General features: G+C 40.2%; 1 protein-coding gene across 2 annotated transcripts; it reads right to left on the bottom strand.

The window, feature by feature from the left end:
• Positions 1-3,946: 3,946 nt before the first annotated feature.
• LOC142857547 (complement C5-like) lies at positions 3,947-22,339 on the bottom strand. Of its 2 annotated transcripts, XM_075985981.1 has the most exons (10): positions 22,221-22,339; positions 19,556-19,748; positions 17,096-17,258; positions 12,151-12,221; positions 11,753-11,844; positions 8,674-8,756; positions 8,347-8,409; positions 7,958-8,020; positions 7,422-7,622; positions 3,947-4,246 (listed from the first exon to the last, which is right to left on the bottom strand). In XM_075985981.1, the coding sequence occupies exons 1-10, from the start codon at positions 22,298-22,300 to the stop codon at positions 4,227-4,229; spliced, it is 1,029 nt and encodes a 342-aa protein (XP_075842096.1). In that variant the 5' UTR covers positions 22,301-22,339; the 3' UTR covers positions 3,947-4,226. The 2 variants fall into 2 exon arrangements, with proteins under 2 accessions (XP_075842096.1, XP_075842097.1); XM_075985982.1 differs by lacking the exon at positions 8,347-8,409 and having other exon boundaries at positions 22,221-22,336.
• Between the last annotated feature and the right edge of the window lie 1,404 nt (positions 22,340-23,743).

Genomic DNA, 23,743 nt, shown 5'->3' with positions numbered 1-23,743 from the left:
TGTAGGCTGAAGATGGATGACTGTCCAGGCAGCAAGATGTCTCTGTCAATTCTAGAGTTTTGGAAGTTGTTTACAATGCACTTGCTGTTTACTTAGGTAATATATCCATCTGGGGTCTTTGATGAAGTTGATGACAGATAGTTATAGGTAAATTGGACATAAAACTTTCCAGATACAAATAGACTGAGTATTGTAAGTGCAATTTTTGCTTGATACAGTTTTACTTTATATGGTTTTGTTATATCATTTTGTTATATGTTGTTTTGTCTTTGATGAAGTTGAAGACAGATAGTTAAAGGTAAATTAGACATAAAAGTTTCCAGATACAAACAGACTAAGTATTGTAAGTCCCAATTCTTGCTTGATACAGTTTGACTATATATTGTTATATTATGTACAGTTTTACTATGTTAAAGTTAAAACCTTTCTTTTATTTAGACAAAAAGGGAAAATGATGTAAAATGATGTAAAATTCCCCTCTGTATGCTGTGAATATGTTTTATTGCCTTTGGTTAATAAAGAAGCCACTTTGGACTATGGCAGGGCAGAATAGAGGTGGCTTGAAAAAGCTAAACTGAATAAATGAAGAAAGAAGGCTGAGTCAGGAAGAGCCTATGAAGTCGCTGAAGGAAAAAGATTCCAGAAACTTACCAGTAGGCCACAGCCTCATGATGATACACAGATTAATAGAATTGGATTAATTTAAGATATAAGAGCTAGCTATGAACATGCCTAAACCATTGGCCAAACAGTGCTATAATTAATATAGTTTCTGAGTGATTATTTGGATCTGGGTGGCTGAGAAGTCAAAAAGCAGTCTTTGTTTACACTTCCTGAATTGGGATTCAGAGAGGTAAGCAGACCCTGTCAAAGCTTATGATCACCTGTAGGGATTGAACTCCTGTGTGGGGTAGGATATGGGTAGGACAGAAATCCTGGGAAGGAAAACAAACTGAAACCATTTTCTTAAGTGTATCCACTAAGTCAGGCCTTGACCTGCCCAGAGGATTAACTCTTAAGGGAAGACACAAGGACATCCCACCATCTGGAGGCAGAATCAACTCTATACTTTAATACCATCAGGTCCAACATGTTGGTCTGGAACAGGCTATGTAGCCTAGGTAAGCCTAGAAGTTTTGATCCCCCTGCCTAACCTAGAGCTTAAGATTACAGGGGTTCACTGCTATGCCCAACCATATAATACTATTTTTAAATTTTATTTTATATGTATGAGTGTTTTTACTATATTTGAATGCTTGGCTCCAAGATGATTGAACAATGGTTTGGGAAGCATTAGGAGATTTGGCTTTGTTGTAGGATGTGTGTCCTTGTGGGTGGGCCTTGAGGATCCAAAAGTCCATGCCATTCCTAGTCAGTTCTGTCTCTCTCTCTCTCTCTCTCTCTCTCTCTCTCTCTCTCTCTCTCTCTCTCTCTCTCTCTCTCTGGCTTGTGCTTATGGCTCAGATGTGAACTCTCAGCTACTGCTCCAGTGCCATGTCTGCCTTCTTGCTGCCATGCTCCTCACAGTGATGGTCATGGACTCTGATCCCTAGAATCATGATTCCCATGTTAAATGCTTATAAAGTGTCTTGGTCATGGTATTTTGTCATGACAATTGTTGGTAGAGACTGCTGGGAGAAGCCATGTAGCCACTACAAGAGACAGATGCTAGACACTGGATGGAAACTTACTGATAGACTATAAAATATAGAAATACAAAGATTAATATAAATAGGTTAATTTAAGGTATAAAAACTAACTAATAAAAAGCATGAGCTAATAGGCCAAGTAGTTTTGTAATAATATAGTTTTTGTGTGATTATTTCAGGTCTGGATGGCTGGGAAATGAACAAGCAGCCTCAGTCTACAGGGAAGAGAAAACTAAGTAAGACACTGAACACAATATATTATAGAAAACAGACTTTTATTTTGTATTTCTGAGACTGGCTTATTTCATTAAATATGTTGACCTCTAGTTTCACACATTTTTCTGCAAATGCTGTAATTTTTCTTTTTTAAAGCTTAATTTTCTTGAAGAGAGAGAGAGAGAGAGAGAGAGAGAGAGAGAGAGAGAGAGAGAGAACATTTATTGCTAAGTGCATTTTTCAGTGATTGTGGCCGCAGAAGCACAAGAGGCACACAAGGTGACTGAATCTAACTTTGAGCCATTTATTCAGGAGAGAGGAAATTGAGAGCCCCAGAGAAGGGAAGCAGGGTGAGATTATATACAACAGCACCTGGTTTAAGGAGAAGGCAGAAGAGGTTTTGAAGAGGGGAAGGCAGACTAACTGGGGGAATTTATATTGGATATTTTGAGTTTCTTAGTATGAAGTTTTATCTTCCACCACAACAGTGACTTGAGGAGACTGACTAATTGTGTCCACTGGAGTCGACCAGGGACTGTCTAAGGCGACAGCAGGGTTTTCTGACTGACACAGCAGCCCCTGATGAACGCATTTGTGTTTCGTGCTTTATGACATGGAATATGCGATGTAAAGTATCTACTCATGTGTTTCCAAGTAGTACACAGAGTTTGTGAGAAATATTAAAGTTATGGTATTTTATTCCTGCTCTCATCCAAAAGGGAAGATTGAGAAAGTGCATAAGTTATTAAAGTTATATGATTTCAGCTTATTGTGCAACAAAATCAGGTAACTGCTTCTCTAGTTTGGCCGGGTCTTCCCTGTTGGAGAAGCACACTGATGCTACGTAATTGAAAGGATCATGTAAACAGCGGACATTTGATGCACAATGTGGACAGGCTGCTTTTTCCACATGCTAGCTGTCCTTCTTTATTCATTGATGTCATTTATGTGTGGAATAATACCTACCATGACCAGGAAGCAACACATTTTGAGCATCAAATTTTATCTTAATTCCATTTCTGTAGGAACTACCCCAAGGGTGATCAATCATGCATGACTTCATCCTACATAAAGGACTGAGCTCCCAAGGGCCAGTTGAAGAGCAGAAGGAGGGAGAAGATGAGCAAGGAAGTCAGGACCGTGAGGGGTTGCCAAATCCAGCTAGACCGGGACTGAATGAGCGTGTGATCAAATAGGATTCTCTGAATATGGCTGCCAATGGGGGCAGGCTGAGAAGCCATCAATAATAAAGCTGGGACCTGTTTATACTATGTGTGCTGGCTTTTTGGGACCCTAGTCTATTAGGATGCACAGCTTCCTAGGCCTGGATGGAGGGAGGAGTTCATTGGACTTCCCACAGGGCAGGGTACCCTGCCTCTCTTAAGGAGGGAGGGGGAGGGAGGAGAGTGAGTGGGGGAGCAGGAGGGGAATGGGAGGAGGGGAGGAAGTGTAAATTTTTGAATGGAAAAATAAAAGAAAGAAAGAAAAGAAAGAAAGAAAGAAAGAAAGAAAGAAAGAAAGAAAGAAAGAAATTGCGTTCACTACTATGCCCTTTGCTCACTGCCATTCATTGTTGGTTTGTTTCATAATGAACATTTTTGAGAAATACATACAATAAAAGAGACAATGGGGGAACTATACATAGAAAACATGCTATCAGCAAGATGGTGAAGAATATAAGCTTGAGTTTATTTATTAGTGCTAGAGACTAAACCAAGTTCAGTCAAGCTCTTCCCACTAACAGGCATTGCTTCCCACCAAATCTTAAAATCCTAGGACCTACAGACCCCAGGCCATATGTATTAAATTATTATGGACAACAAATTGAAACAACTAACAGCTGAAGTCCAAAAAAGGGCAGAAATTAAATGAAAAACAAACAATTAACTGAATCTGTCTTAAAATAAAAGTTACATAAAAGAAAAATAATCCTGATGTAAACAATTGCAGAGAAAATAAAAATGAAGGTGGGGAAGAATAGGAATAAACTGCCAAGTATAGAAAGCTGGCCAAGGGATGTGCACCAATAGCTAAGATGTAAGCAACATGGGAAAAATTTCATCATTGAAAATTTCTCAACATGGGTGATAACTTTTTATTGATTTAAATATTCTGCTTTGACACATATTTATAGGCACAGTATCATTTTAGAGGCTCCCATGCTCTGCTGGCACATCTGGTCGTTTGTGCTGAACTGATACAGGGTTACAGACATCTGGGCACCTGGGCAGCACGGTGGCACACAGCAGTGTGTGCTGTTGAGTCTTCAGCTCTCCCTGGGCAGCGTGTCAGCATTCACTGTGGCAGACACAGTGCCGTGAGCACCGTCTTCTGGGTTTAACAGTTAGATATTCCATGCAGTTAGATCGCCTCTTCTTTTCCTAAGTAAAAGATTCAAGGCATTTGAACTAAAATTGAAAAAATCATGCACAGAAATTATTATAACCCTAATAATGCCTAATTTTTTTTAATGCCCTCTTTATATTAGAGAAAATAGTAGCAGGGAGACACTCCATGGGTAAAGTGTTTGCTGTACAAGCAAAGGACCCGCATTTGGATTCCTAGTACATATGCTAATGTGGGGCACAGCAGTGCACATCTGCATTCCTGACCCTGGAGAGGCAGGGGCACAAGATCCCTGGAGGTCACTGTCCAGGTGGCCCAGCCACATCAGGGAGCTCCAGGGTCAGTGAGAGATCCTGTCTCAAAAGATAAAGTGGGGAGTAATTGAGGAGGACATGCAATATCTTCATCCACATGTGTGACTGCACATCCATCTGTGTATGTGCACACACACACACGAACACATCACACACGAATATACATACATACATGCACACCCATACATACAAACACAACACAATAATTAGAGAAAATAAATTTGTACGGCTATGATGGGCTCAGATAGAAAGTGTCAAGTGCCTTAGGAATCTGAAACACCGAATAAACAGAAGCCTCACCTACAGAATCCGGTAACAATAAATAATGTTCATCTAGGCAGTTTGGATGCTCACCTTACTAGACCTGGATGGAGGTGGGTGGTCCTTGGACTCCCCCCAGGGCAGGGAACCCTGATTGCTGTTTGGGCTGACAAGGGAGGGGGACTTGATTGGGGGATGGGGAGGGAAATGGGAGGCAGTGGTGGGGAAGAGACAGAAATCTTTAATAAATAAATAAATAAATAATGTTCATCTAATGCTATATTATTACTGATGCTCATGGATTTTAACTTAAGAGCATCTGAAATTTGGCCCATTGCATTGTTTCCCTAAGCCACCTTGGAGCTCTTGAAGCCTAGTGGGTGATAGGAAGGGGTCATTGTGATGCTAATAGTTGCTCCACCTATTCCGTAAAAACAGTTGATCCTTAGGTGATATTCACTGTCAGCTGGGTAATCAGGTAAACCATCCAATAAATGCTCATTATTTTCAATTTTATTTGCTAGTCTCACCTGGTTTGCCTGTGTCAACACCAGCACCATTAAGAGTTATGCCCCCCTTCCTTGGGGAAAGGCTTATTTATTCTAGACACTAGAAGTCTTTTTTCTCAGCCCCTCAAAGCTCCTCTTAAACAAACCTGAGAATTGCATTTTAAACGTGTGTGCATCTCTACATGGCCTGAGGCTTATGGCTATAAATTACAACTCAGTTATCTGAAAGTTTATCAAAGACTTTCTCTATAACAGTTCATTTTTGCTCAGTTCAATCAATAAAAAGAATGCAAAACAGGTTCATAGTGTATAGGTTAGATACATCACCACGTTCAGTGTGTTATAGATTAGATATAGCATTGTGTTCATAATGGTATAGGTTAGATACACCATTGTGTTCATAATGGTATAGATTAGATATACCATTGTGTTCATAATGGTATAGGTTAGATACACCATTGTGTTCATAATGGTATAGATTAGATACAGCATTGTGTTCATAATGGTATAGGTTAGATACACCATTGTGTTCATAATGGTATAGATTAGATACACCATTGTGTTCATAATGGTATAGGTTAGATACACCATTGTGTTCATAATGGTATAGGTTAGATACACCATTGTGTTCATAATGTTATAGATTAGATACACCATTGTGTTCATAATGGTATAGATTAGATACACCATTGTGTTCATAATGGTATAGGTTAGATACACCATTGTGTTCATAATGGTATAGGTTAGATATACCATTGTGTTCATAATGGTATAGGTTAGATACACCATTGTGTTCATAATGGTATAGAATAGATACACCATTGTGTTCATAATGGTATAGGTTAGATACACCATTGTCTTCATAATGGTATAGATTAGATACACCATTGTGTTCATAATGGTATAGATTAGATACACTGCTACTTCACCAGTTTCCATTTTCAGTTTCCTCATCTATTTCACTGAGATCGTACTTTATGTCATTGGTTATATGAAAAGTCAATAATAAAATGCTATATGGAAAATATGTAATGTTCCCCATACTCCAAATGCTTATATGGACACTTTACTCTTGCTTTACGATTTATTTTATTTCAGTCATGTATATGTTATGTGTCTGTGTGTGGTTATGTGCACACAAGTGTAGGTGCTCTCAGCTGCTAGAAGAGGGCTCAATCTGGTCATAGGCAGCTGTGAGTCAGAGGATCAGGTTTTACTGCGAGACTTTGTCTCCTAGTAATGCCAGAGGCTGTACCAGACAGTCTCCCCAACATGGCTCCCCCAATGTGAACAATAAACCTGCAAGGACACAGCAATAGACATGCCAGGGTGAGGGGTAAAGACCACCAGGTACCAACCCTACACAAAGAACTACAGTTTCAGAGGAATGCTGGGAGTGGGAGAAAGAGTCTTCCCCAGGGAAGAGCACACTGACTGCTCATCCAATGGCAACTGGTTATTCCCAAAAGCACACATGTAAATGTACAGACTAAGGTTATATTAGGAATATATGTATATACACATATGAGTGTAACAATGAAAAAAGAGGGCATGGTTTTGAAGAAAAGCAAGAGGGATTTATGCGCTGCTTTACAAGGGGCAAAGCAAAGGGGGAAATAATGTGATTATATCAAAATCTCCCAAATGAAATAAATAATTAAAAATTGAAAGTATTCAGAAGAACATCAGAAGGCTTCTTTCTGCTTGTTTGTTTTCTTAAAGACGATATAGAAAAGGAGTCCCTGAAGTTTTGGAAACATTAAGAAAGTTCTTTCATCCTGAAACATCTACTAATGCTAACACTGAAATAGATTTCAACTTTTGCTGACTGTAATGTGACAGAATCATTGCATTTTATCTACTGGAGATTCTCAATCTCCTTTGAGTCTGCATATGAGCTGGCCTTCGGTGCCACTGAGTCTTGGCTCTGGACTAGTGTTCTCTGAGTGTGCTATCCTGTTTCCAGTTCCCCAAACACACAACAGGGCTTCCTTCTGGGCATTGCAAGTTATCCGCCTTTCAAATCTAATTGTAAGTAGGACATGAAAACTGCTTTTCTTGAAGAAGTTCATTTACACAAAGTTACCCAGGTTTGGGAAAGTTCCGATAGGAAAAACAATACTTACGATGGTGTCCTGCCAAAGAGACAGGTTTAAAGGTGTCTGTAGCTCTGATCCGGGTTGCCATGGTGCAGCATTGAATGAAGGCTTGGACACAGCGTGGGCCTGTTATCACACGTTTTGCTCTCTGCGCACAGGTTTCATAGGTACTAAGTCTGGCTCCGTCATTACAACACTTCTTTACCACCGGATGTTGATATGTAGCAGCTGAAACGATGTCAATACGTGTGTCCTTACCACCAACAGTCGTAGGAATTTCAAGCGTCAATTTCTCTACCATCAAAGGACTCCCTCAGCAGATACTCGGGGAAACCAAGCATTTTACATAATTTTAGGTGAGGAAATAATAAAGTCCTGCTTTTTTTGGAGTAAGGATCTGGCTAATGAAATTCTGAGTTTGTGTGAAGGATCATTTGAGGGGTGAACTGAACCTCCACAGGCATCTTTTCCCCGCCCGCTGCTTTGCAATTAGGGAAACCCCGTGTCTTCTGCTCTCTAGTCTTGAATGCAGTAATCGCAGTGCTATACAATTTGTGGACTACCTTGTTCTGTTATTTTGTGTTCCAGGTAATCTGTAGGCTGGAGAATCACGGCTTGGGCTTCATCTATGAGCGGGAGAATGGAGATAGGGAAGAGTGGTCAGTGTCATAATGTTGTTGTATTACTTAAAAATAGGTCTTGTCCGTGCAATATGACCCATAATACTCTCTTCAACTAAGTCGTTTGTTGACTTAACTACTTGACTCCTCGCTAATTGTTTATTTTTCCTAAAATCATGAGCCTAGAAAGATCCCCCATAAGCTAGGCTCCCCTGGGGACTATACCAGTTCTGTTATGAAGAACATGAATCCACAAGGGCCGGTGGGCTTCCTCGGGACTAACAGGCGACCTGACCTCAGACTCCCGAACAGCCACCAAAGCGTTAGAGTACCTTGAATTTTCAGTTCTTGCTGCAGATCACTTATTGACGTGAGATTTATTTTGTAAGCTTTATCTGTGAGAGAGAAGGAGGTGTGGAAGGCATAAAATCCTTCTAAAACAGCCCCACGACGGTATTCTCTTCCACATCATCACGTCCCTCTAACAACCTCTAACCAAGAACTGACTGACTCCTTAGCCGAATACCCCACCAGGACTTCCCACCACCCTGGCCAGGGCCTCATCCCTACCTGGGAGTGGTTTGCATTAGCTATATTACTGAAAAGAATTACTGGGAGAAAACTAATGTTCTATAAACGAGTCTTAGGTTGAAGATTACCGTGTTCTTTGATTTCAAAGTGTGTTGTTCCGTTGGTGGAAGCATCTTCTCTAAATTTAGCCTGAATCGTCCATCTACCGTATCTGTGGAAATGAGATGTTTGAAATCATGGAGGTTATCAAAGAGTTTTAATTTATCAAGAGGAACTCTAGTAATTTCTGTTTATAGGAGGTAAGAATATATGTATATTCATACATGCACGCACACAAACACTTTCATACATACCAAAGTAAAAGTTTGGACGAAAGATATTTTAAAAATAAATAGACATAACTGAACATTTCAAAAATAAAATAAATTGTTTAACAATTAGTTTTTTTGTATTGTATCTTTTCCTACATATTTTACGTAAATATACCAATTTTTATTTGGGAACTGAAACAACTTCAATATATAATTAATCCAGGAATTTATGTTAAATTCACAACATAGTAAAAAAATTATAATAATATGTTTGGAAAGATGACATACCAGTGGTGAAATCCACACCTCATATGACCAAATTTGTATTAGAAAACTAAGCATGGATGGTCTAAAGCATAAAATAACCTGTCCAATAACCTTCTTCCAAAAATAGTTAGTGGGGTTGGGCAGTGGGAGCTCATGCCTTTAATTGCAAGACTTTGGGAGGTGCCATTCCAAATTCAAGGTCAGCCTGTTTACAGAGTGAGGACATCCAAGGCTACACAGAGAAACCTGTCTTGAAAGACCAATACCAAAAACGAAACAAACAAAAAGAATTAATGAGTACTACAATGATATTTAAAAAAGATCAATACAGACGAACCACAGACTTTATAGCAAACAATCCACACCAGTTCAGATTCTCACACATTTTCCGAGCAGCTTTATTTCATACGAATTACTGCACATCACTGGGGAAAGAGAAAAACCGTATCTACCATGCAGATAGGGGATGCGATCAATGGAGGAGATAGCACGGTTGTCATGACTATTGTCCTTGCTCAACAGGTATTTACCGAGGACCAAGGATGCTGAATTGCTGAGCTAAATGAACACTATGGACAAGGGCCTTGATCTTAAGGAGCCTGGGGTCTAACATGGGGAGGGGGTGATAAACGAAAAATGAATAAGACATGGAGAAGAAAGAAAATACACAGGACAAGGAGGTGGAGAGTGAAGAGGACATTACGTTATATCCAGGGATAGCAGTTGTACAAAGTGTCATTTTCCCATGCCCCAGAGAAGAGAACTATGAAGGAGAATGTGTTCTGTGCATAGAGGACAGCAGACACCAAGCTGCTAAGACGGGAGAGTGGAGTCTGATGGATTCCAGTGATCTGCCGTGGACAGCTGGCATGAGGTGACTTCTGGGAAATCAGAATCATAGCACAGCAGACTCAATTCTGCACTAGGGGGTCTATGGCATTTTAAGAAATTGTATAATTTTAAATCATCCAGATTGTTTCAGCCTCCCAACTTCAGTCTACGATTTTCAGAAAATGTTTTCAAAATGAGCCAAATACAATTTCCCTTAGAGAGGACACAGGACAAGTGTCTCTAAAGTGTTTCTACTGGAAATGTCTGCGGTAGCTATGTATAGTGTAGTATAGAATAGTATAGCATGGTACCGTATAGTGTAGTACAGTGTAGTGTAGCATGGTACAGTACAGTACAGTAGAGTACAATATAGTATAATACAGTACATTATAGTACAGTATAGGATAGGATAGTACATTATAGTATAGTAGAGAATAGTATAGTTAAGTATAGTATAGAATAACATAGTACAGTGTAGTATGTACAGTACAATATAGTATAGTCTCCCTAGTCTTGTATTCTATAGTATAATACAGTACGGTACAGTATAGAATATAATAGTACAGTATAGTATAGAATAGAATGATATAGTACAGTATAGAATACTACAGTATACTATAGTATGGTATAGTATAATTACAGTAGAGTGTAGTAGACTATAGTATAGTATGGGAAAGGATACTATACTATAGAATAGTATAGCTGCTCTTGTCTAGTATAGTATAACACAGTACAGTATAGCGAGTATAGTATAGTGTAACATAGTATAGCTGTCCTTATGTAGTATAGTATAGTATATAGTACAGTATAGCATAGCCGCCCTTTTCTTGTATAGTATAATACAGTATAGTACAGTATCCTTATATAGTAAAGTACAGTATAGTACAGTATAGTATAGCTGCCCTTGTTAATATAGTATAGTACAGTACAGTATAATATGGTATAGTATAGTACAGTACCATATAGAACATTATAGTCTAGTACAGTATAGCACAGTACAGTATAGTATGGTATAGTATAGTATGGTATGGTATAGTATAGTACAGTACAGTAGAGTATAGCTGCCCTTGTCTGAGACATTCTGCTCTATGTTCCTTGAGAACAAGGATTGTGGGCACTTGACTTCTATTTGGCAGCTTGCTCTCTTATTGTGAGTTCCACACACAAGCAGTGCTCATTAAACATGTATTTTATAAACCTCTGTGTGAGCATGATCTTAATCCTTGCATATGAACCCAAATAAAACAAAATTTCCTACACACAAACACACATACATTATGACTAAATCTCCGCACCTGCTAGGCATAAGTGCTCTCCCAATAGACCATAACCCAACGGTCTCTTCCCAGAGATGGACACTTTGTTAGGGTGAAAAGGCAAAAAGGACAACTGAAGATTGTTTTCTAAATTGATTGCTCTCTCTATAAAAAATGGGTGAGAAATTCTGGGAAATTCTCTCTCTGTGTGTATCTGTGTATATGTTTACTGTTTTGCTATTTGCTGAGGCTGGCTGGTAATACCTACATCTAAGGGATTCTCTATTGAAGGTGTGCTGATAATCCGAGACTCCTGGAATGCTGAACAGTGCTCTGGTATCTGGAATTCATTTCTGTTCTGCTGAGAAGTGGGCTTAACTTCTATCGTCCTTTGGAAGGCTTCACATAGCCACATGTGTGTTCTCCTTGGTCAGAGCAGGTGCTCAATTAACCTTTCCTCTGCCCCACAAACAAAAGTTCAACATGGTTTTTTGTTTTTTTTCTTTCAGAAATAAACGTTATTAAGAAATATTTTTACGTACTTGGGGTTAGAAGGAATCTGGAAGTCAGGAAAACACACAGCTCCAGTAAGATTGTTTCCTTGTATCTTGTCAACTTCTGATCCTTCAGGGTCCTTTAGAGAAATAAAAATAGTGCCCAAATTAAGTCTTTTTTCATTGTTACAAAGTAATACCCATGACCAGGTAATTTTGGAAAACTAGAGATTTATCTTGGCCACAGTACTGGAGGCCAGGGTTGTAAGGAGATGACTCTGTGCAGGGAGGAGCTGCCCTGCTTCAACTCTGGATGGAGAAGCAGAACTGCAAGCAAGAACTCAGGAAGAGTTTGTTCATGTGTCAAGAAAGCTCTGGCACGGGAACAGCCCTGCTCCGTGCATCTGTCTGTGAGGGAAGCATCATGGGACTAAGCACATACTTACTATGAAAGTTAAGACAGTTTCCCGTGTAACTGGCTCCAAGGCATCTCCCAGCGAAAGGACGCCAACCTTTACTGCAGAAGAAGTGATATTGTCAAAAACCTTGTTGAGCAAGGACTATTCTAATTTTTGAAACAAACATCATCAGGGTGAAAATGATTTAAGATACAGTGAGTGACATTGTCAAAGATTAATAATATATTTTAAAAACATTTTCAATGAGATAAATCTTGTTGAAAACCAAATATAGCCCCTAGATAAAAACTCATATTTAAAGGAAAGATGTTGGTAAACATATATATTACTAAAGATACTTTCATTTTAACATAAGTCCTCATGATTTACTTATAGTGAATAGGAAAGTTAACTTATAAAAATACTTATGTTCAACTTGCTGGAAACATGTGAATACTGTAAAATTAGTTATTTCTGGTATTAGACCTCCATGTATTGGGAATTTCATAAAAACAAAAGAGTGAGCTCCACTGTAGGTTGTATGAAAACATACAATACTGCCTTACATTAGGGCTGGAGGGTCGAGGGACAAACTAATGTTTGGTTCAGAAAGCATACACTCTCCTGCTTATGAAAAGCAGCAAGGCTCCGAATTAGCTCCTCCTGTGATATGCTGTGATCGTGTGATTTTGTTGTATCTGTTGTCCCAGGTCCTGTTATTGTTCTCTCCTTATTAAAAGAATAGTGGTGGGCCAGAGAGATGGCTCAGTGGTTGAGAGCATTGCCTGCTCTTCCAAAGGTCCTGAGTTCAACTCCTGGTCACCACATGGTGGCTCACAACCATCTGTAATGAGGTTTGGTGCCCTCTTCTGTTCTGCAGACATACACACAGAGAGAATATTGTATATATAATAAATAAATATATAAATAAATATTTAAAAAAAGAAAAAAAAGACTAGTGGCGACATTGAAGAACTGTTGGTCTTTGCACATCCTAGGCAGCACTCTGTCCGGAAACACGTGTCTCTTTGTTTCCTTCCTAAGTAGCCCAGGATAGCCTGTGATTCACAACCTCCTCTCATCTGCCTCCCTGGTTCTGGGGTCAGGAACACACACCAGCAAGCCCTGTGAGACCCTCCACTCTCTAAATGCTGTGGGTCTCACAGCTGATTCATGCTTAATTTTCTTCTTCTTTCATACACATTGGAAGTAGGTACCCAGAACCAGGTGGCAGCAAATACATTCAATTCCAGTTCTTGGGAGGCAGAGGCATGATGATATCTATGAGTTCAAGGTCAGCCTGGTCTAGCACTATGTGATTTCCAGTACAAACAGGGTTGTTACACAGACAAACCCTATTTTCTCAACAACAAAAAAGTGTTTCACAGATAAAAAAATAGGGCAACATTTCATGTATTTTCTTCTCTGTTATTGTAGTTTTTTTTTTCTCAAAAGGGTTTATCAAAATTAAAATATTTGATTCGATCAAAGCAAAATGTGTTGAAGACCATCTTCTAAATCTTAAACTCTGCAGCTCTGATTAAGCATTCTTTTTTGTTATTGTAGTTTTTAATCTTTATAAATTTGAATCTGATCCCTTAAAATATCTTCCTTGTCTTTGTTTTTTGTGCTCAATATCTTTTAACTTAAAGTCTTTAATTTTTTTTTAATTACATACATGAATAGTATAATTGCATGCCTGTTATTTTTATATTTACACACACACATACACACATGTTGATTTAGTGTTATTCCTAAGTGCATGTGCGTAGGATGGACTGCTCAAGATGGGATCAGCTGTGGGGGCTCCTCCCTGGGTAAACCCAGCCTCCCTCTCTGAGCAGCACTGACTGTCTATAGCTGTTCTTCCGTGTAGGAGGCCTTTAAAATCTCCCCCATGAGGGTTGTGTGTTGTCTACATAGATTCACAACTGCTCTAAATACAGATAGTGTGTGACCATGGCTACCCAGCACCGAACAGTACAACTAAAACACAGCCCCGGACCTGAGATCAGGGAGTGCTATAGAACAGGAGGCAGCAAAGGCTATCATTGGTGTTTATGATTTTAGCCATTCTGACAGGTGTAAGATGGTATCTTAAAGTTGTCTTGAATTGCATTTTCCTGATCGCAAAGGAAGTTGAGCATGACCTTAAGTGTCTTTTGGCCATTTGAACTTCTTCTGTTGAAAATTCTCTGTTCAGCTCAGTGCCCCATTTTATAATTGGAGAGGTTGTGGAGTAAGGGGGTACACTCATCCATTGCTGGTGGAAATGCAAACTTGTGCAACCACTTTGGAAAGCAGTGTGGCGGTTTCTCAGGAAATTTGGGATCAACCTACTCCTGGACCCAGCAATACCACTCTTGGGAATACACCCAAGTGATGCCCTATCATACAACAAAAGTATATGCTCAACTATGTTCATAGCAGCATTGTTTGTGATAGCCAGAACCTGGAAACAACCTAGATGCCCTTCAATGGAAGAATGGATGAAGAAAGTATGGAATATATATATATATATATATATATATATACACACACACACACACGTGTGTGTGTGTGTGTGTGTGTGTGTGTGTGTGTGTGTGTGTGTATGTATGCATTAGAGTACTACTCAGCAGTAAAAAACAATGACTTCTTGAATTTTGCATGCACATGGACGGAAATAGAAAACACTATCCTGAGTGAGGTAAACCAGACCCAAAAAGAGGAACATGGTATGTACCCACTCATAATTGGTTCCTAGCCATAAATAAAGGACATTGATCCTATAATTCGTGATCCTAGAGAAGCTAAATAAGAAGGTGAACCCAAAGAAAAATATATAGCATCCTCCTGGATATTAACCTTCATCAGGCGATAGAAGGAGACAGAGACAGAGACCCACATTGGAGCACCGGACTGAAATCCCAAGGTCCAAATCAGGAGCTGAAGGAGAGAGAGCATGAGCAAGGAACTCAGGACTGCAAGGGGTGCACCCACACACTGAGACAATGGGGATGTTCTATCGGGAACTCACCAAGGCCATCTGGCCTGGGTCTGAAAAAGCATGGGATAAAACCGGACCCACTGAACATAGCGGACAATGAGGACTACTGAGAACTCAAGAACAATGGCACTGGGTTTTGATCCTACTGCATGTACTGGCTTTGTGGGAGCCTAGGCAGTTTGAATGCTCACCTTACTAGACCTGGATGGAGGTGGGTGGTCCTTGGACTTCCCACAGTGCAGGGAACCATGATTGCTCTTTGGGCTGACGAGGGAGGGGGACTTGATTAGGGGAGGGGGAGGGAAATGGGAGGCGGTGGCAGGGAGGAGGCAGAAATCTTTAATAAATAAATAAAAAGAACAGGAGGCAGAAGGACTAAAAGATGTGGAGGATCAGGGTGCCTACCAAAGCTCAGAAATGTGGTTGCTAAGCTGCACTGTCTGCTTGAGCTGAACATAATGGTAGAGCTATTGACTCTGCAGGGGCATGGTGACACATTTTCATTCTTCAAGGGTTTTCAACTCAAGTCATAGCCAAGTCTTGGTCCCCACACTAAAACAGAAATAGTGCCCTAAGCCCTACACCATTTCGACTCTTGGCTCTTACTGTGTAACTCCACGGAGATGTCCAGGAAATCCATTTTGCAACGTAACAAGGTAAAGCCAGTATGATGAGCAGGTCGCCCACATCCTGTGCTCTCCTCCCTTCAATGCTGTCATTCCCTCATATTCTCCCTCCCGTCTATGACAAACCTGCCTGCGCCGTCGAGGAGTCAAGAAGGAGCTGTTAGCAGCTGTGGAAAGCCTATGATCACAGGTTTTGATGTTCAAAACTATGGTCTTGTCTCACTGCTTCCCCTTCCTGTTCCTAGTTATCTTAACCTCTAAACCTCACTAATGAAACACGAATATTAGTGTCACCTTCCAATGACACTCACAGGTACAAACAGGACAGAGTCTCCGCATGACTCAGCAAAAGAGAAGTAACAAATTTTTACATTATTATTATAATTTCAGTGACTTTTAGTTGCATAGTTTCCAACCTAGTTTTTAGTTAATTTAGAATACTAATCTTAGTGTATCAGAGGCAAGATCAATAAAATCTGCGTATTGAAGCTATGACTAAATTGCAATGCCTGCTTTGTGCTTGACAATGAGATAAGACTGGTGACCAAGTCTGATATGCATGCCATCATACAACCCCATTCACCTCACCATGGACTTCACCAGCATCCACCAAAATTAGAAGGTCTCTACTGTGCACAAAGTTAAACATCAAAACAAAACATGACAGTCCCTCTTGCCTCTGTCAATCTGTCCCCCAAAGTACCATGAATGAAAAACCTTCCTGCTTCTTCCTGCAATGTACATCTTCCATAAATGCATCTCTAATTGTTCAGAGATGGCAACTAGCAAGGGAAAGACAGAAGGTTTACAAGCAATTTTGACTTTTCCTATGTCTCCTTGTAGCTCTTGGGGGGAAATGTAGACTTTCCATAGTCACAGTGTCTTTCCTGCCATTCCCCTCACCAGGAAAACTATAAATATGAAACCATGCGTAACAGACACTTTCTCAGGTGACTCGCTGTGGACAATCAGCACTTGGGCACCTCTGTGATGTACGTTAGTCTCTGCCAGATGTCTAAACCTTTACACAGGGGTTCTTTTTCCAACCTTGGAACTACCTACTGAATCCAAGTTTGTTTTAAATAGAAGATCTTATGATATATTATTTCCCAGTGCCAAAATTGTATTTGCAATCATGTCTTCTTTATTTTTGATGAATAAATTCTCTGACAGGAAAGATAAAGTAATCATTGGTTATGTTATTAATTTACTAATTCCATTATAAATTACAAGTGAAAATGCTATGTGAGGATATAAAAGTCATGAGGATCTGAGTTTCTCTTGAGTTAGGTAGAAAGTGGTCTACACTCAATTTCAGATGTTCAAAGTTCCACATCTTTATGTCATTCTCCCTTGGAAGAAGCATCAGATACTCTACCGTGCTGCTGCGGAGTGTACACAGGCTTGTCAGTGTGGACGAAGAGAGAGCCATTGTCATAGAGGATTGGACGTTTTTCAGATTTTGAAAAATGCTTTGACACGACTTCCAAATACACATATGAAAATGAGCTTTGTCCTTCAGACAATTGTTTGTCCTGAATCTGAAAAACATGACGGTGTGAAAGTGTGATTGTGAAGTCCTAAAGCATGCTGACCTTGTAGAGACAAAACCACTGCAAACTGTAAGACCTAAGCTTGTTCATGCTTTTTGTTTGCTTGTTTTGGCTTGGTTTTTGTGTTTTTGAGACAGGATTTCTCTGTAGCTTTGGAAATGTCCTGCAACTAATTCCTGTAGACCAGGCTGGCCTTGACCTCACAGAAATTCACCTGCTTCTGCCTCCCAGGTGCTGGGTTTAAAGGCTGCAAAATTGAGCTTGATCATTGAATAATTTTAAAGAGACGCTGGAGACAGGGCTCAGACGTTAAGAGCACTGGTGGTTCTTCCAGAGGACAAAGATTCAGTTTCCAGCACCCACGTGGCAGCTCAGATCACCTGACTCCAGTTCCAGGAATCCTACTTCCTCTTCTCTCCTGTGTTATTGCATGCTGTGGTGCCCAAATACACGTGTAGGCCAAATACCCATTAACAGGAAATGGTAAAAAAAATAGTAATAAACCTGTAGTGGTGCATAATATAATCGAAGCATTTAAGAGGCAGAGGAAGGCAGATCTCTGCGAGTTCAAGTCCAGCCTGGTCTACGTAACTTCTTCCTGAGCAGCCAAAGCTATTAGAATATTGTTACAGGCAAAGATTACTATCTTGTATGTCAAATTGTCTTGTTGAAGTCAGATCAACAGTTCTGGCAAACCACTCCAGGTTGTTTCTTTCCAAGCCTTGTCGGAAAACAGTAAATAATAACAATAACAACAACAACAATAATAATAATATCACTGTATAGCACTACAGAAACTGAGTCAGGAAAATCTTGCCTTCAAGTTTATCCAGGTAAGCATTGTATTAATCTGTTTTATAACATAAACCAACAACAAAACTAATTAAAACCACTGTAGGAACAATAATTGAAAATTAGTTTTGCCAAAATCCCTTCATAGTCTGACATTATAATAAAATGTTAACATTTTTGAGACAAATTATTTCTAGAATAAAGAACTTTTAAAACTAAGTACTAAAACTAAAACAAACAAAAGTCCAAGCAAGTTAGGCAATAAATTGGCTAATGAAACGATCACACAGTTCATAAGCAGAGAAGCAGAGAGGACAGGTGGACATGTGGAAATCTGTTGACATCCTTACCATCTGGAGAGCGCCAATGACACTGGGATTCCATCTCACTGCAGGAGGAACAGCTATCATTGAGAATGGTAACAGAACCAAGAATGCCGGGGAAGATGTAGGGGCAGGGAATCCTTATGCATTGCTAGATGGAGTGATAATTGGTGCAGGCAGAAGGAAAACCAGTGTGGGAGTTCCTAAAAATAGAGCTACCTCTGGCCCAGCTGCAGCACTTGGGAATCTCCGAGGAGGGATAAAAGTCAACGTGGTGAGAGAGGCTTGCACTATTCATCATCTTCATCATTGCACTGTTCACGACTCCCAAGCTATGGAGACCGTCTGCTTGTCCATCAGCAGCTAAGTGGACACAGCAAATGCGATACATATGGGGGAGTTTATTCAGCCACAAAGGACAAAACTGCCGGGAAATGGATGCAGCGGGAGGTCTCCATAGAAAGTGAAAGAAGCAGGACTCAGAAGGCAAATACTGCGTGTTTTCTGTCACTGTGCACACATGACACAAAGATTGTGTACATACACACACGTGAAATAAGAGGAGACGAGAGAAGGGAGAGTGGAGGAGGTGGGGTGAAGGGGTCAATACAGTCAAAGAACACGACACACTTGCAAGAGTTTGTCTTTATGAAATCCATCAGTATCCACAATGAACATGCACAAAATAAAGACGTTTCTAACCAGTCTGAGCAGAGATGTCTCAATGAACAATAGTTATTTAAGCAGTTTGTCTCTACTACCCTTGTGTGTTTCCAGAGAGTTGCTGGCTGCAGCAGTCAGCAGTCCCCCAGCATGGGAACTCTGTGTACAACTGGGGAATATTGAGCTTTAACATATACTCAACAGCCCGTGTGCACATTAAGTTAGCAGTTCCCTTTTCTAATTTCACCTCAGGATATTTCCTGTTCATCTCCAAACGTTGTCACAGAGAGGAGTTTATCTTTAAGGATGTGGGCATGGCGCACTTGGCTCAAAATCAAATGTAATTTTCTGCACAGAGTTTGGGGTTTCACTCATCATTCCCCTGTTACCATCTCACAACCACACAGCTATGAGCAACAGTAACGACTACAGTTTTACCAAGGCTCAACCTTTGCACAACTTTTACCAAAACACGTAAAAAAAAACAAACAAACAATCAGTACATACTGTTAATAGTGTCGAGTTGTGGAATTTATTTTCTGGAGATAAATTAACACAGCCTGAAGAGTAGGTCACTTTTCTATCAGGATAACTTCTTATAGAGATTGTCGCATCAAATGCTTCAGTGTAGCCAAGGGCTTGAATTACAACAGTTTCAGATGCTCCGACATGGAAGACTTTGGGTGCTGAAATGATGAAGCTGTCTAAACTGTAAAAGAAAAGGTTTGTTTGTTTTGCAGGTTTTCTTATACTTTTGATGTTTTTTATTTCACTGAAGATTAATTTTAAAAACATTGGTTAGGCAGTGGTAGTGCATGTCTTTAATCCCAGCACTCAGGAGGCAGAGGAAGGTGCTTCTCTGAGTTTGAGGCCAGCCTGGTCTCAACTTCTAGAACATCCACAACTACATGTGTTGTAAAAAATCAAACTAAAATTATATTTTGAAAGTCATAATTTATTATGATGGAAAACTTAACTTTTCAGCATGAAACAGGTTGTAATTGAACCCTAGCAACAGCTAAGAGGTTGGTGTCCATTTAGAAAGGCAGTAATCGAGATGTAAAGGCACCAAGAACAATGGCCTGAGTTTGATCCTGGAAACCCACATAGTAGAGGGAGAAAACTGACTCTTAGAAGGTGCCCTTTGACCTCCCCACAACTGCAGTGTAATGGGCATGCGTACCCCCTCACATACACAAATATATACATATTTTTAAATGCTCCCAGTGGAGCTTCCCTTCAGATGAACTTTGGTCCGTATTGGGGCATCAGCAATGCAGTCTGCGCATGCGAGGAAATTTAATCTTGTGTATGTTCTCTGCACTCTCAGAAGCTCAGGCCGCTGAGCTTGCACAGGAAGGTATCACTGGGTTGTTTATGTTTTCTCTGCAGACATGTGCACGGCATCCCCTCTTTTCCTCCAGGCTCTATGTGCACATCACCGTTGACAGATAAACTTATCAGTCCATAGTCAGAAACTTCGGTCTCTGTGCTCTCCTGATGCTTTCTTCTCATTCCGGAAACTGCCTTCATATTTATTCGTCTATCATTCGCTCATTTGTTACTCCATTGGCTCGTTCGTTCCTCATTGGCTCATTTGTTCTTCATTGGCTCATTAATTTTCATAGACTCACTCATTCATTTTCTGCTTCTTCAAATACAATTCAAGCTCTAGAAACATCTCCTCCTGCCCTCAGAACCCATTACAAAGTAGGTGTAATGACGGATGACTAGATTGTCCTCTTCTTGGAGCTTAGTAAATACATCTGGCCAGCTGTGCCTATGCTGGTTTCAGGTTGGATTACCTAAGGGATGCCATCCATATGAATGTGGATAAGGACAACGTCACTTAGATCACCAAGTGCAATGGGGTTCGGGGTTTCAGGGGAGTTGAGTTTAAGAGCAAGCATTCTCTCTCTACTCCTGAGTTGCCCCTAGGAGCTGTCCTGGATATCACACCCTTCCTGGGGTGGTGGGCTAAAACCTCTGACATCTGAGCACAATTCATTTCTTTTTTAGTGGTCTTGTACAGTCTTTTGTCACAATGGCAGAAACCTAACTAGGATGAGGATCAAAAAATTTGCTGAATCAATCAAAGTGATCAACTACTGTGCTGTCATGGCATACTTCCTCATGGTCTCGGAGAGAGGAAAGACTTTCATAACATGGGCTAATGGGGTAGAGCAGGAGAATTCTGAAGACCCCTGGACAAGAATCATGAGGGTCCATCTTTTGGGGTTTAATCTGGATGTCTCTGATCTGCAATTGCTTGTCTGTCAAAACAGAATGATAAAGGTAGCTAATGTAGTGGGGTGAGTGTGGTCTTGCAGTGAAATCTCAGAGTAGACGCGTGTGCAAGCTTATGGTATCAGTGCACGTTTCTTTTACACTTGTATTTGCACAAACACATTTGTGACAAAGACAATAGGGAATGTATGTGCTACCCAGGAGACTGCAGTAAAAGTCTAGCCTATAGTACCAGCTAGCAGGGGGCAGAAAGCAGAGGTTCACGTGGGCATATGATCTGAGTCCAGCCTAGACAACATGGTGAAACCTCATCTTAAAACAAACAACAGAAAAGACTAAGTTCAGTGCGGTAGCATTCGGTTAACTGCCAATCCTAAGATGTTCACACTGTTTACATGGACAGGATTCTGGTAGCAAGAAAATTAGGACAAATTTGTTTATGATGTAGAAGTTATTACAATCATAGTTTTTCATTTCTTCTGTAGTGCAAATACATCATAACCCAATATAAAATAATCTTTTACATCAATAATTAAAATTCAGCGGTTGGTTTTATAAAAACACTGTATTTGAGTTAGACCCGCTTAACTGCACTTAGACCAAGAAAAGCACAAACTAAGCACCAAGTACATGTAGGTAATAACTGCCAATATAATTGATTATCTCGGTTTTGCTCTGCACATCTGTTGACTAGGGAATGAATAATCATCTCTGTCACTGTTAACGGTAACCGTCTCATGGGATCAGTTTTGTTGTTAGCCATTCATCAAATCCAGACGTGCCCACGGCTCTCATGGTCAGCTGAGACTACCCCCTCATTATGTCAAAAGCAGACAGTTATTATCGAATCGATACAACCCAAGTCTCCATTTCACTCACCACAGGTAAGACACCCAGGAAAGGGAAGATGGCTCATTTTACTTACGTTTGTTCCTGTCCCCATGTTTTGCCCAGGAAAATTAAAAAGCAAAGTGCTCCCCAAAGGCCCATGGCTGGAAGTAGCATTAACCCATGAGTATGACCTTCTTAAAGCTACTGTTATTTTAAATAAACTGGGTTAGAGTTTAGGTAAATTAGTTTTCTGGCTAATTATTAACGTCAGGGAATACAATCTCTGAGTGAGAAAGTTAAAATCAGGAATGGGCACATGAGGCTATGTTAATAAACACAAAACATGTTTTAGCATCCTGTCATCTCCAGTAATCAAGACAGTGGTGTTTGACATCAACTTAGACCCAGGGACTTGTTTTTATGAATAGAAGTAAAAGGGTCCTAACCTGGGTGCTTGTCACTGTGCAGGAAGGCTCAGCGCTGGGAGCCAGGAGCCGCTTTCCTCTGACTTTCAGGTCTCAGCCAGGTCCTTTGTGCTGACACCCTGCTACCTTCAAACTTGATTCTGGCAGGTTTCATTTATTTCTGAGATTGATGGAAGACTCACCTGGATTTCATTTTAAATGCATGGTTTTAGAATGATTTTGGCCAGCCTTTAAGTCTAACACTCAGGAGGCAGAGGCAGGCGGATTTCAGTGAGTTCAAGGCCAGCGTAGTATACAGAACAAGTTCCAGGACAGGTAAGGATTCACAGAGAAACCTTGTCTTGGTAACCAAATAAATGAAGGATAGATGACAGATAGATAGAAGATAGATAGATAGATAGATAGATAGATGATAGATAGATAGATGATAGATAGATTGATAGATGATAGATAGATGATAGATAGAAAGATAGATAGATAAATACATGATAGATAGATGATAGATAGATGATAGGTAGATGATAGATGGATAGATAGATCGATGAAGAGACAGATAGGCAGACAGACATACAGACAATAGAATGAATCAGACTTGAAAAAGCAGAAGTAGCATCCTTGGTACTGGTGATGGCAGAGGGTAATGTAGGTCTGCAGAGATGGTCCAAGGACTAGATCCATGGTCCATCCCAGTCTAGAGAAGAAGCAGTGCAGTATATGGAAAAGGGTTGTGTCGGCCTGGAAACCCTGCAGAGAAGTTCCTCTGATTCCCTAGCCAGTAGACACTCAGTGCTTACAGGGATGTGAGTCTGTGAATCCACGTGTCCCTCCCTAGAGTTTGCATGCAGTCATAGAAGGCCTCACTTTATACCTCCATGCTCCTGTGAGGGTTTCTACAGTTTAATACAGGAGGTCAGTATAAGCAGAGTTAATAGTATTTCCAGTGACAGCTGATTTTCCTCTTTTTTAAATCAGTTTTTGGTTTTGGAGACAGGATGTCTCTATACAGCCTTGGCAGTCCTGGAACACACTTAGACCCGGCTGGCATTGAACCCACGAGATAACTGTCCTGTGCTTCTGGAGTGCTGGGATTGGAGCAAGTCCAACTACATCTCACAAGTTGATTTTCATGGCTCATTTCAATTAAGTAAATTTAAGCAAAAGTTAATTTTTAGAAATTTTATTAAATTTATTT

Source organism: Microtus pennsylvanicus, chromosome 9 (genome assembly GCF_037038515.1).
Source record: "Microtus pennsylvanicus isolate mMicPen1 chromosome 9, mMicPen1.hap1, whole genome shotgun sequence".
NCBI lineage: Eukaryota > Metazoa > Chordata > Mammalia > Rodentia > Cricetidae > Microtus > Microtus pennsylvanicus.
This window is presented reverse-complemented; position numbering and strand designations above follow the sequence as displayed.